The sequence below is a fragment of the Rhyacophila brunnea genome, unplaced genomic scaffold (assembly GCF_057557595.1).
Source record: "Rhyacophila brunnea isolate RB1 unplaced genomic scaffold, BYU_Rbru_1.0 scaffold_5, whole genome shotgun sequence".
NCBI classification, from domain to species: domain Eukaryota; kingdom Metazoa; phylum Arthropoda; class Insecta; order Trichoptera; family Rhyacophilidae; genus Rhyacophila; species Rhyacophila brunnea.
Window position 1 is genome coordinate 8,488,182 of NW_028233170.1, and position 15,279 is coordinate 8,503,460.

Below are 15,279 nucleotides of genomic sequence, written 5' to 3' on the forward strand. Positions count from 1 at the left end.
TTTAACAGAGAAATTCCTGAAATACATCTTGCCTTTTCCAACTTCATGGTGTGGAACCGCATCTCAGATTAAAATTAATAACCAGGGAACCAAATTACGATGATCTGTCGTTTCAACATAAACAATTTCATCCTTCTCATTGATTATAATGAATGTTATTTTTTATAATATAACTTTTATTTATATTTTATTATGAATGAATTTATTTTTCGTTTATTATTAGTTTGTTTATGTACTACAAAAGGAAAATATAAATATATTTTGATTGTTATTAAAGTACTTATATGCATTTTTCTTTGACGAGGGGTACTCAGTGTTACGAGAATTATAGAAGGGGTACACAGATGTCGAAAGTTTGGGGAACACTGGTCTAGAGAGCTACAATATGTATGCCGAATTCCACCGAAAAAAAATGTTCTTTTGATTTACACCACCACCGACTGTAGTGGGTGTAGTCGTTCTTTTCGCCGAATGTTTATCGTAGATTTTTAGTTTTGTAATATTGAGGTTCCAAAATATTAATTGAAAATGGACAAAAAAAAGTATTATTGCATTTAACTTATACACAACCTACTCAACACAACACAGCCTAATATCTCGTTTATCGGTCTTTTGTCTATTGCACTCGGTGTACCTACACCATGGCCCCCACATCCTGAAACGGGCCCTCAGGCTATGGTATTTGACGGGCCCCTATCCACCGCTTAGATTAAAGGCAGTGTGAAACTCTACATTAACGTTTTTCAAATTGTGTTTTAGTTCAAATTGAGGGTACTTATACAGTGAATTATTGGCGATTTTTAATACATCTACTTTAAGCATCTACTGGAGTTGTCGAGTATCGACACATAATATTCAGAAAATATATTGAACAATTATATAATTTAAAATGTTTATGGTCATGAAGTATAATAGTGCCGCAGGCGACTTTTTTTACTGTTATAGCTAATTTATGATGTGTGTTTATCTCACTTATCTGGTCAATGCGACACGCCGGGCCCCCAGGCTAAAGCCCTGTCAGCCCTCCCCAGCCATGACCTACACCACTCTGGAATTCGGGTGGACACCGAGAATTTTTTGACAGTTCATTAGGGAACGGGTTTCTAAAAAAACCCGACATTAGTGTTTCGAAATTAAAATCTAAGACATTTTTCTAAAAAGGATGCTGGAGAATTACAAATCATTTTTTTGTCGTGTTATTTGTCTAAGCCCAAGGTGTAGTTTATTGGCTTTAAATTTCAATGGGTAAAATCGTTCTGATGATTTTCATATTTTGGGGGGTGCCAAGGACAAATGCTTACGACGTGATGTGTTGTTTTTAAATAGCTGCTATGACATACGGTGATGTGTTAGTTCCTCAATCCGGCCACAGATGGCTTCACTTGTCTGAACTTTACAATTTAGAGCAATACCGCGTTTACGTTTCTTATTTTGGGCATTTTTATTGAAAAAGGGTCAACTACTGGTACATTTACCTTAATAATTGCAATATTTTTTTGACGAGGGGTACTGTGTTACGAAAATTGGAGGAGTACACAAATGTCGAAAGTTTGGGGAACAATTCTAAATACCTTGTTCAGATGTTTGAAAATTTGTGCAAAATTGTCATTTCAATGCTAAAGCCTTGATTTTTTTTTAAATAAATGTTTATCTTTTATTTAGTTCAAATGAACTTACCAATGCACAATGGAATTTTACAACCAATAATCAATCTAAACATTGCCCTTTATAATTGAACTAATGGTTGATCCCAGCGCATCCGGTATTGAGGGTAGTTTTGTATCGAAGTCTAAAATTTAGCACACAAGTATTAACACTTATTGTAACAATTACAATAAGTTAGTTGTAATTGTTACATTTTCAACAGCACCTCTCGTGTGCTAAATTTTAGAGTGACATATACAGTTTAGACCAGGGGTAGTCAACCTTTCTATACCTACTACCCACTTTTGTATCTGTTAGTAGTAAAATTTTCTAACCGCCCACCAGTTCCACAGTAATGGTGTTTTATAAAATAGGGAAGTAACTTTCCTTTATAAAATTTATAAAGCAGAGTTACAGCAAGTTAAATCATATAATAATAATTACTTACCAAATACGTTGTGTCAGACTTTCACTAAGTTTGGCAGAATCTTTATAAAACAACTTACTGTAGTTAAATCTATCTATTTATTTATACTTTGCATCAATGACATTAATATGGACGAATCATCTGGAAAAGAAAATGACACTCACTTTATTGTCGGGTCTGCCGAATGGCATAATCTGTTCTAACGCCATTACAATAAAGGTGATATTGCTATAAATTCCTGATGCTTTTTGTTGGGTCTGCCGAATGGTTCGGTTCGAACGGGTTCGCTCAAATGAACATTGACATTAGAAACACTGCTGTAACGCCATTACAATAAAGGTCATATTGCTATAAATTCCCGATGCGTGATATCGCATAATGGAAATTGCGTGACATCTACCTATACATGCGAATTTACTTGCTAGCTACTGTATTGAGTGCGTCGTCCATTAATAATGTCATTGCTTTGCATACATAGAAGCATGATGTCTGATGAAATTACATTTAATTAACTAAATTATTAATGAGATCCCCGAGGCTTATGACTTATGTGAGGGCGATACAAATAGTATATTTTCCGAAATTTAAATGTCACGGGGAATTTTATGAAAGCTGGAACACCCATCAGTGGGCGGTAGGGACCAGGTTGACTACCCCTGGTTTAGATGGCTAACTTATTGTAACAATTACAATACTTCCAATACAAACATGAAAAACTATCCTCGATAGCAGTCTTGTGTATAGAATAGATGTGCAGAAAGGATTATTCGATTATGACTCGTTGACAATTTTTTATTGAATTATAATGAAGACTTTTCTACATTGAATGACATAATAAACTGAAAACCTTGAAATGTTTGAACATGTACCGTTTAAAAAAAAAAATTCGTTTAAGTTAAAAAAAGTTAGGTACAGGCATTGATATACTACTAGATGAGTTCCCATACAAGTCTCATTTTAAAAATGTACCACAAAAGATATTACGAATATCGTCTTATAATATTTCCTTATAGGTACGAGGGTGGGTCAATAATTCCTTAGAAAAAAGCATTAAAACAGTTTTTATTTTTGTATTTTTTTTTTATTTCTCAACATAATCTCCTTGGAGCTCAATACACTTGGTTAGACGTTTCTCATTTTTTTTAAACCGTCAGAAAAATAAGTTTTCGGAATGTCCTCAAAATAAGCATTTGTCCGATCGATGACTTCTTCATTTGAAAAAAAACGTTGTCCACTTAGCCATTTTTTTAAGTTTGGGAAAAGGAAAAAGTCACTGGGGGCTAAATCTGGCGAATACGGTGGGTGGTCGACTAATTCAAACTTCAATTCTTCAATTTTAGCCATTGATCGTAAACATGTGTGAACACGGGCATTGTCCTGATGAAAGAGGATTTTTTTCCTGTTTAAATGAGGCCGTTTTTCTTCAATTTTGTTTTTTAGCTGGTCCAATAACGATGCATAATAATCCCCTGTTATTGTTTTTCCTTTTTCCAAATAGTCAACGAAAATAATTTCACGTGCATCCCAAAATACAGTAGCCATAACCTTACCAGCTGATTTTACGGTTTTCGCCTTCTTTGGACATGGTTTGTCTTCGCAATCCACTGCTTTGACTGTTCTTTCGTCTCGGGAGTATAGTGGTGTATCCATGTTTCATCTACAGTCACAAAGCGACGAAAAAATTCATCCGGATTGCGTTGCATGAGCGACAACAGGGCTTTAGAGGCCACCACCCTATTGCGTTTATTGTCGACTGTGAGCAAACGCGGCACCCATCTTGCAGAAATTTTTTTCATGCCCAATTTGTCATGTAAAATAGAAATGCTACTTTTTGAGATCCCTGTAACCTCAATTATCTCACTCAACTTTAATCTTCGGTCACTTAACACCATATCGTGGATTTTATTGATCATTTCTGGTGTAGTCACCTCTACAGGACGTCCTGAGCGTGGTTCATCCTTTGTTGATGTACGACCACGTTTAAATTCATTTAACCAGTTATAAATAGTTGCAAATGAAGGAGCAGATATGCCGTGAACTAAATCCAACTCATTTTTTATTTCCTTTGCTGTTAACCCTTTTATATTAAAATGTTTAATAACAGCTCTAAACTCAATTTTCCATTTTTCCATTTTCCACAAGCAAATTTTTTTTTTAAATGTACGAGAAACACACAACAACCCGACCAATCTGATTGAAACTTCGCAGCATACTGAATCGGTAGTGCCGCTGCATGAAAACAAACCGCTTACAGTACTAGTCGCGCCACCTGTCGGCTTTTCTAAGGACTTATTGACCCACCCTCGTATAATGCGTTAAGACCGATAACATGAGATTCCCGAATTTCAACCGTATTGCCCTGGCTGTAAAACTAAATTTGCGTTCTTGGAATAGTGAACCTAAGGGTGCTGCAACGCAAAGCAGACAGAGCAAGTCGTCATGCGCTGACTATTAGTTAGAGTAAGATGCAAACTAGATTGGGCTTACTCAGCAAGTTTTAACCAAGGCCGAGTCGCTGAAAATCGGGCGTCATTTTAAGAAGCATATGATTCATCCAGTAGTATATCAATGGGTACAGGTTAGGTCAAACACGCGCATTAACATCATCTTACTCCCTACTTCAATTATAGTTTGTCAAATTATGGCTACGGCCGTATGTTGTAGCTTAACCACTGGGGAATGCCAAAAGAAATGGCGTATTTCATAAAAACACTACCTTATTCTTAGGTCAATAATTATTATAAAGCAATCATTATTCGTAGGATGTTTATCACACTTGAATGGTCAAAGACATAGCTTATAATGAGTGTCTTTAGAATTATCTTCAAATGTGTTAATCTTGCCCATTTTTTGAATAATAAAATGCCTAATTCTTGTCAAATTTTGGATCACAGTGATTATCAATATAATTTTTTATCGTAAATATTTCACTATAATAATGTCAATATAAATTATACTGATGGTTTTATAAATGCGTTTAAAAATTAATAAATGTAAAAAATCGTAACACCGCTGCACATTTATGTCCTGAAATATGACTATATTCTAAAACATTAGAGCGAGAGGTTTAAAAGAATACTATTTAATATAATAAAAATACTTTATGCAGTTATCAAATGTTTAAAATAAATATAAAGGATAAGGCTTCAAAATTATATAAATAGATTATCTACAACGTTTAAGGTATGTCCAGGATCATGCTTTTAAAATAGAAAAAAAGCTCCATTTTGACTCATGCTGAGCACATCCGCCCTTAAGTCAGATTAACATTATTTCAAAGCAGGTAACTTGGTAAATATGATAGGAATAAATAAAAAAAATTATACATATTATGTTTTATATTATTTTATTGTTTTTAATATTAGGTTTTTATAACAATTATATACAGTTTAGTAATATATGCCTACTTGTACAGATATTCATCATAGAAAAAAATATGCTAAATTTCCCGAAGAAAATTCCTATTTAATACTTAATGTCAAAAGAACGAAGCCGCTACATATTGAGATATTAATATTATTATAGATTAGTATGACAATCCTGAAGTTCTAGAGGGGAGTCGTGCACGAACATAATCCTCAACACATAAACAGAAATTCAATAGGATGATAATGGACAGAATTAAAAAAATCCTCTCGAGACAATAATCTAAATTCAGTAGTACAGAATATCCATGATCAGAATCAAAAACATATTTGTTAATACACGTCTTTACATGTTACCAACCCAATTGTTGACACAACTGGTTGTAACTCATAACGAAAGAACAAACATATGGATTTAAAATTGTGAAACTAAAAAACAAATAATAATTTGAATAGGCAGAATGTTTCAAATACTGCCCATACAAAATGGATGAAAAAGTTTCATCATTTATTAATGTAAATAGGAAGAACTTCGGAGAATAAAAAACAACACTTAATTCCACGGCCACCTGTATTATTTTATTATTATGCCTGAAACGTTTCCATATATAAACATAATTTTTTTGGTATTCAAGCCATTGATTAAGATGTGACACAAAACTGAAATAGTACAAAACGCGATTCGACACTAATTCATTTTGATGGCATGTGCAACTCAAAAAATAATTTACACAATAATAAAACCACACCACAGAGCATAACGGTGCAAGGATCTATCATTACAATATAAAATTATAGTATTATCACTACGGTAAGGATTCTTGCGTATCATGAAAAAAACCCAACACAGCATATTCTTGTGCACTGAAGAATAAAAATATCCTTCAATTGTCAACCTCCGACGTTATAAAATAAAATCACATCGCCGCGAAAGCCCATCACGCGTTACGTCTCATTCCCGAGAGAGATAAGAGAGCGAAAGAAGACATGGCGTCGGGGAATAGGGAGTGGTAATTAACTAATGGGACATAGGCGGCTGTGATGACCCTGCCGGCAAACCATCTGCCATGGAGGGAGTTGACGGAGGCCACGGCGACAGTTACATCAGGACACTTGACGTAGACGTTGCCCTGCGGAGATCCTTTGTCCACGTAAACGTGCAACACGCCACCGTGTTTATTGCATTCTTCTATTACATCGTCACGAATCTCAACATCCCAGCTGGGATTTGTCTCTCTGCAACAATAATAAATACATTTGATATAAATTCATGAGTACTGATTTCCTGAAATATTCTCAGATCCATAATGCGCTTTAGTTATTAAAAGACAACAATATTTTTGCCTTGTGACAAACTAAAAGTTTAGAAGTCAGTCAGAAGTTAGTCAAATGTCTCAGCAAATAAGTGTAAGAATGGTATAAACTTTACTGTAAATGATCATGTTGCATAAAGCGATCAAAAAAAAGAAAAAGGACTAATCGTTTCCCTTGAACATTTATGTGACAGTGCAAAATTGGTCATAGGAAAGTATTAATCGACCATGATAAGCCAATACGGCAATATGTCCCAATCTGCACTATTTACAGTAAAGCAATTTAAGTAGAGTAGTCAAATATACTAAATTGCCATGTTCGTTCTTAAACAGAGTATAAAGTGGAGGTTGTATTGACTATTTCCAATTTCCTTGTTCCAATTTTGGGACACTAAAATATTCTAAAACCCCAACACAAATTGGCAATTTTTAAAAAGTTTAATTGGGACTATTATTAATTCACCAACCACGACATATTATTCAATGCATTTTGATATTGTAGTTCAGAGAGCATAAAAATCTACTTACGTGGCGGGGTCAAACATATTGTTGAGCATGAAACACTGAGTGGCAATTGGGGGACACACTTGTTGAATGGAAGGTGCCAAGCCTGCGGTCATCTTCAACATGTTGGCTGCAGCAGGCGGAACCTAGACAATTTTAAAAGAAATTGTAATTAACATTTATTTTCCTAGTCTAAATATTCACTAATATAATACAAAATACTTATTTTACCAAAAATAATTATTTCAATTCGAGTGTAAAATTTCAAATATAGGTTCAAAGTGAAATGTACCATGAGCAATGTTAAATTGATATTTACTTTTCTTTTGCACATTTGAATCCCCCCACAGTGTGTAAAATTAAACATAAAGTGGGTCTACTAGCATATGCATGTGAGAATGGAAAACAGAGACAAAAAGAGTTACCTGAAAGCCGGTCCCTTCGGCAAGTTTAAACATGAGCTGCAGTCGGCCGGTGGCTCCGAGGTCAATCCCTGCTCGGTCCATCTCGTCAGTATCGAGCGGGTGATGCGCATTGGGCGCTGTCTCCATTCTCTCCGTCACGTTGCCAACCTTCATCGGCCGACCCGCCAATTCAAATCCATTTAACTGCTCCAAAGCTTTTTTAGCATCAGCCGCGTGGTGGAACTGGATAATAAAAAAATCAATCAATCAACTATGTCGATAATGCTAAAAACACTCTGTAACTGTTTCTGTTAATAACGTAATTATAAAAGTAGAGAAATGTTCAAATACATTTTTGTGAAATAAACAAAATTATTTTACATTGGAAAATGCACTCAAGTCAATATTGCATAAATTGAATCCCCCCAGAGAGTGAATATTTTGTCACCAAATGGGTCTACTAGCTTATGCAGATCTTAAATGGAGGATTAAAAGAAACGCTATAGACACCAACCGTTAAAAAGCCGTATCCTTTGGACTTCCCCGATTCCAAATCTGTGATGAGTTGAATGTTGTCAATTTTTCCGAATGGTTCGAAGATGCCTCGGAGCATGTCCTCCGTGATGTTGAAGTGGAGCGACCCAACGTACAGTCTGGTCGGTCCCGTATTGTTTTTGGGTGCCAAGTTGGGAAGGGTATTTCCCGTTCTATTCTTTTCAGCCTGCGTGTGTTGAACTATAATCGGAATTCCAAGCAGTTTTTGCCCCGTTAGTCCCAATGCCTGTTGAACAAAAAATATTAGTTTAAGTTTCACTTGTTATTTCAGATGTTGTTTTAATTCAACGATTCTTACGTCATTAATATAACAAATGAATTTATTCGAAGATAGACCCGGAAAAGAAAAGGAGCATAAAATGAATAAGTGAAGAATACTCACCAATGGAACACTCTCCGTATCCTTGAACTCGATGTAAGCGATGCCTTTGAAGCGCCTGGTTTTGTTGCAAGTGATGAGGCGGACGTCACGCACTTTACCCACGGCCGAAAAGAACTCTTCGAGTTCTCGGGATCGGATATTCTGCGATAGTTGCATGCAGAACACTGTTCTTGCATCTCTCTCTTCGGGCGCCAGCTCCTCTAATGGCGCCAACAGATTGAGTGCAAGGAGAGCGGCTCCGGCTGTCCCAGTCGCCCGACGCGCCTCACGCGAACGACTCCTCTGTCGTCGTCTCTCTCTTTCCTTCTCTTTCTCTTTATCTCGATCTTTATCTCTACCTTCCCTTTCCCTGTCTCTGTCTCGTTCGCCCCGCCCCCTATCCCTCTCTTTGTCCCTGTCACCCCGGTCGCCTCGGTCCTTTTCCTTGTCCCTGTCTCCCTTGCCGCTGCTGATCTTTGCATCTCTGTCGCCCCTGTCCTTCTCCCTGGATCTCCTGCGGCTCTTGCTCCTCTCCCGCGATTTCCGACGATCTCGGGATCTGCTCCGCCTGCGGTCATATTCACAATAAACAAAATGTTTCACCCAATGAAACCGTGATTATTAATTTCTTTGAATTGTTTGAATACATTTCTCAAAATAAAATAAAAAAATATTTCAGAAATAAAATGTACACAATTTAATTTTGCATAATTGAATCCCCCCGAACAATGAAAATGTTTATCGTTGATCGGGTCTACTAGCTTATGCGAATAACATTATGATCAGGTGAATTTAGAAATCAATTGACAAATACTGCACGATTAAAAACCATTATAATGGAGTTCTGCCATCAATTCAATTAAAAAATAATAAAAAGATAGAACGTTAGTCTTGTTCATTGATTAAACTAAATTTCACATGGTCTCTTTTCGACATTGTATTAATATTATAAAATCTAAATAGTTTATAATTTCTTGGCCATTTTCATGAGAATGTACATGTCTCATAAAATCTGTGGCCTAAAATAACCACGAGTCAAAAGAACATTGTATGTGAATTTCTATATTTCTTTGTGGAATTTACCAATTCAGTGGTTCTGATTTATGAACATTATAGGAATCATGGATTTTTATTATGGTTTCTTTGGCATTTTCAACTGATTTTTCAGAAATTTTAAATGTGAGAAGAGAGCAATATTTGACTGAAATAAATGATAAAACTCACCCCGATCTTTTAGTGGCATCTTTGGAGCGTTCAGAATGCTTGTGTCGGTCAGTGTGCTTATCCCCTCGATGTTTGGAAGAAGAAGAGTGCTCATCCTGTCACACAAAGCACGCAAAGTAGAACCAGCACAAGCAGCGCACAATCGGCAACAATTCAACATTACATTAGTTTCTAATTCACTCAAATCAAACAGCCGACACCGGTCAGCGATACAATTAAACGAGAGAGAAAAAGCCGACAGATATTCTTATCAGCAGATTTGTTAAGTTCAACCTTCGATCGTCTCATGGGTCATGAGAAGCGAACCGGAAGGGGCGGAGCTTCACGGAGCGGTCCTGAATCGCTACATTGTTACTAGAATAGTGGGAGCGGGAAGAGGAGAGAGGGAGGGAGGCCTGGCAACACTTACCGTTCACCACTGACAACAGAGAGACGGGCACAGCCAAACTTCTGCAAAAGATACACCCCATCAGCTATACGGTATGTAATGTTTATATTGGTCAAGATTCAATGATTCCAATGTCTCTAGTGCAAACTTAAAATCGGCAAGGAATCCAATTACAGAAAAATGAACACCTTCGACGGTTTACTTTAGTTATAAAACATGATTTGAAAGCTCGCTGAGCCGCGAGTTTATCTGAAAGAGACTGAAATTTTTAATTGGGTTTGATTGATGTGTGGTATTAAATAAAGACAAATCTCATATACATAATTAATTGACAACAGAATAATCACCTTTCACTAGGCCGGAGTGAGAAAGAAAAACTTATCCTAAGCAATATTTAAGGGTCAAAACAAATATTGTAAAAGAGCATCCGTTTACACCTTGGCATGTTCAGGAGAGTAGTCTTTCAGCGGGCGTCCCTTCAGCTCGGCTCCCTGGACAAAAACGTACCAAGTGAGGTCTCCACGCCAAATGATGCTTAGCAATTATCTCATTCGCCCTCCATCCCCTCCCATCACTGAATATCAACACATTCATACTTTGTGATAACATCCACACATCCTCAACATTTGACAAAAATTCTAGAATATCACAAATTATAAATCAAAGATGCCTCATCAGAATCAGCAATGCTAGTTATTAATTGAGAGGATGTGCCACCTTGTAATCAAACTAAGGAGATGTATCATTTTTAATTGAGATTTTTAAAGCAAACCTTTTTGAAATACATACTTGAAGTGAGTGTATTTAAAAAAAAAACACTTCCTTTGAGAAAATGCAGGTCCATTGGTATCTTCAGTAGATCGGTCGCTGGGATAGAATTGTGGCAGACATTCGGGAAGTTATATATTATGTCTTATGAATATTGTGAGCAGACTTGGAGGAATAATAATACACCAAAAGACAAAATCTTATTAATATATTGCATCCAAATCACTGGAATGCATTCAGGCAAATATCTAATGTCATAGCACAAAGCTTTTGTCTACTAATTGTAAAAAAATACAAACAGAAAGCTTGTGAGGCGCAAACCTTCTTGCGGCTAGGCTTTAGTCATACGTGACTTTAAATTTCAACCACTTGACTTCACTTGTTACTCGGAAATGACGGCAGGAGATGCGAATCATGCAAATGGAAATCCTTTCATACACAGCAAAAGAATTAACGATATCTAAATGTTGGGTGATCATTTGTGCCTACAATCCGTTGTTGGCCGCTACACAGAGGCTTCTTCACAAAATTTCTCCATGAGAAATCAATACCAACTAGTCAGGCGTGGCACGAAAATTGTGAAATTCGACTGTAGTGCCAGTTATTGGACGTTTGTTTGTAAAAAAAACGATGATTGTTTACATATTGAAATGGTAATATGTTGATTAATTTAAACGAAATATACACAGATCATTTACAGGGAACAGGTTACCATAATAAATAGCCAGCAGTACATACATAACTAGCAATTCAGTGGCACAGCCTGACAGCCTTGTGATAAAATGAATATTAGCCATACCTATTGGCTGACCCGCTAGATAAAAAATATATGAATTTGACACAGGATTCAAGCCTACGTCGACATTTAGAAACTTTTAATTGCTACATCATTCGATGTTGTTCTCAGTATATATGTTTTAAATAGGTCACGTTCTTAATTTGTTTTCATATAGGTATACATATATTATATGTAGGCACTGAAGATATTGCTGGACAAATATATCAACTGTTGAAGGATAAAACTCGACAACAGACTGTTGCTGACTATTCAGGAGTAGAGCAAGGACAATGCATTCTCAATGCAATCTGTATTTGAAATCATGTCATGTGTTGTATAAAACATGTCAAACAAGCATAGGAGAACTTTTTCGATGTGCTGAACAAACAAAATGATGTAAGTGTGGTAAAAAAATATTTAAAAAAACCACTTTATGTGTAGCAAAATGATCCGTGCACATGAGTTTGAAAAGAAAACAGAGAGTCATTCATATCAAAAGAAGTGTCAATAATCGGCATTGCATCAAAAGATAACTATTGATACCTTTTGATTTAAAATATTGTATATTAGGATAGGCTTTTAGCAAAATTCATATAGATTTGATACATATACATTTTCTAGCAGCTCATAAAGCATTCGGAGCCATTCATTGGTATTAACACTTTGATCGGCATGGGGGTCACCGGTGACCGGCAAGGAAGACCTACGTTTGAGTTGATTTTCAGCACCGGCGGACGCGCGCGCTGTGTATTATCCTTTATGAGGTGGCCGGCATGGCTCTTCTGTATGTTACTGCAGCTTGGCCTGAGAATATTCCTTCAAAGTAACTAAAGATAGACTCACTAATGTAATGTAAAGAATGTAATGAACAAAAAGATTCCCTTTTAAATCGTAAATGTGTTTTAATTGATACCAAAATGAAAATTGAAGAGATTATAAAAACGTCAGTTATAGAAATTATGTAAATTGAAAAAAAATAGAATTATAAAAATGATTATAATGGATATGTATATTTCCAGTTTATATGTGTATCCAGGTATAGGTATACAATTTGAAAACTTTTATTCCGTATTTGTGCTTTTTCTGTTTATTATATTATCTGAATAGGTATAATTCGACCTCGAAATGGCACCATGCTCTCGTCAACACATATGGATAGGTGACCGGCGAAATATAATAAATTTACCTGTTGGCGTCGAGACGGACACATGTGGCCGGCACATCATAAAAACCAATATTTACATAATAAAATCAAAATGAAAAAAAAAACATTATTTTCCTTCATAACCTATCAAATAATACCTTAGAAACAAATAATCATTTTTTAGCTATTTTACGTAAAACCAGTTGGTGATCAATGTGTTAAACGGTATGCAGCTAATGAGGTATTGACTGATTAGTATGGAGTGGTTTTCAGTCAAAGAAATTTTATATCGCGTTTGCCCAAACTGAAGACGGGCAATTACAATTTTCGTTTCTAAAAACGTCTCCGTTAGCGCAGTGAACAAAATCAGTATGAGTATAAGAAAAAAAATATCGATACGATTTGTTTGTCAAATATTTATATGAAAGTAAAACCACTGAAGCTGCAAAGGGCAAATTATTTTACATTGCTGTTTTTCATGAAAATCTACAATTAACATGTGTGGTTAGGAAAATTCTCTTCTACAGGATTTCATTGGAACTCTTCCAATCCCTTGGAATTGAATTATCCCTTGCGAATATGAAGGATGTTATATAAAATATCTTACGAACAAATTTATTATTCCTCCAAGTGAACGCCTACATATTACATAGTCAAGACAGACCTTCCGGTAAAACCAAACTTTGGTTAAGCGACAGAAGCTAGTCACTTGAAAATAGTACATGATATATAAAGAATATAATATTGTTTGATTGTCAATACCTCTCCATCTGAGTCTGGCAGGCGGAGCAAGCTCGACTAATACCACAAAGTTCTATAAATATAAACAAACGAGGCCAAATGTCATTTATCAGAATATTAAAAAAACAAAATGGCGAATAATTTATGAGATCCTTTACAAATTGTGTATTTTTTTTTTTTTTTTAATTAAAAAGAATTACTTAATGAGATAGATAAAATACTTTCATGCCATAGTGACTGAAAGAGTGTCTGGAAAAATAAACACATGTTGTGAAGTGAAATAGGTAGTTACTGAGAAACAATAAATTGAAAGTACTAACATTTTTTCTGTAAGGCGCCTCCAGCATCGCCTCTACGTCAAAGTCTTCAGCCATTTCTGAAAATAAAAATAAATTTTAATTAACCGCTCACAAAGTTAACAAAGGGCTGATCACACGACGTATCATGTAAATAGTGATAATATTTATTTTTCCTCTGGATTCAGATCTAGAAAATGAAAAATTATATATTTTCCTTTCTTTTTGGAAAGGGTCCCCCAAACCAAAATGGGCGAAGTTTATCCCAGAGGAAATAAAGGACTGATTTCTAAAGTTAAGTACGAATGGTCACCGTAATTTTGTGAGATAAATTTGTTATCAAAACTTAATTTCAAAATTAAAAGCGTGTTACACGCTTTATGTATTTATTATTTAATTCAATTACAAAGCCACCATTAAAACCTTCGGAACAACCCGAATGATAATATCATATTTCATAATAAATTATTACCTAATGTATAATTTATAACATAAAATAATTATGATTCCGCCCTTGAAACAATTATGGAGGTAAAATTTAGATGATAATATTTTCGTCCATCTTAACCGATACAAGAACAATCGAAAAATAATAAATAGTAAACAAATTATTAGTAAGCTAGGTGTCGCAATAATACGGAAGTACAAGAAAAATTGATAGCCAGGTTGGGTGAAACGGAACGAAAAAATCCAACATGGCTTATCTATTTCTAATGTGAAATGGATGATACGCACTTGATAGTAAATTGGTATGCTTGTAGGAAACAGAAGCCAGGCGAAATGTCTGTATTACGTGTACGAAGGATAGTTTTAGTTGGATGTCTCAGCAGAGTTATCTTATGCCGTCTTAAAATTGGCGCAGCAAGAAATCGGAATATAGCACCGTGGGTCAATAAAGATGCCGATTGTTCGACAACTGCGTAAACGCAAACGGAAAACGGAACTTGGCACGAAAACGCAACGTTACATAATGTTACCAGTATTCATAACATTTGAGTATTCTTGGAACATTGTCAAATCCTGTTTATTTGAAATCGAAACTTATTTGCGCGAAAGAAGTAGGTAGGTAGGTAAATTGATTCAAAAATAATATATTTTTACTGCCAGCTTGTACCTCCAAAAGAAAATGATTATACTATGTTACAAAATATAAATTGAACATTTCTGTTCTATTTTTTTTATTTGTAGAACCTTTTATATTAATTAAGGTCCATTTACCTGTTAATACAAACCTACACTTTGTGAAGCCCATATGAGCCTTTAGGATCGGACATGGTCAAAAGAAAGAAAGAAAAAAAAAGAATTTACCTGGAACATCCAACTTTGAATTTTCAACCTTTTTTGATTGCATACGCATAGGTATCTCT

At 35.4% G+C, this 15,279-nt stretch overlaps 1 protein-coding gene across 1 annotated transcript; it reads right to left on the bottom strand.

Moving 5' to 3' along the window:
- Nucleotides 1-5,396: 5,396 nt before the first annotated feature.
- Nucleotides 5,397-14,840, bottom strand: Caper (RNA-binding protein 39-like protein Caper). The gene is made up of 8 exons (XM_085956096.1): nucleotides 14,648-14,840; nucleotides 13,937-13,992; nucleotides 9,798-9,892; nucleotides 8,595-9,141; nucleotides 8,172-8,438; nucleotides 7,679-7,900; nucleotides 7,278-7,399; nucleotides 5,397-6,672 (listed from the first exon to the last, which is right to left on the bottom strand). Exons 2-8 carry the CDS (start codon nucleotides 13,988-13,990, stop codon nucleotides 6,375-6,377), a joined length of 1,605 nt encoding a protein of 534 aa, XP_085812222.1. The 5' UTR covers nucleotides 13,991-13,992; nucleotides 14,648-14,840; the 3' UTR covers nucleotides 5,397-6,374.
- Between the last annotated feature and the right edge of the window lie 439 nt (nucleotides 14,841-15,279).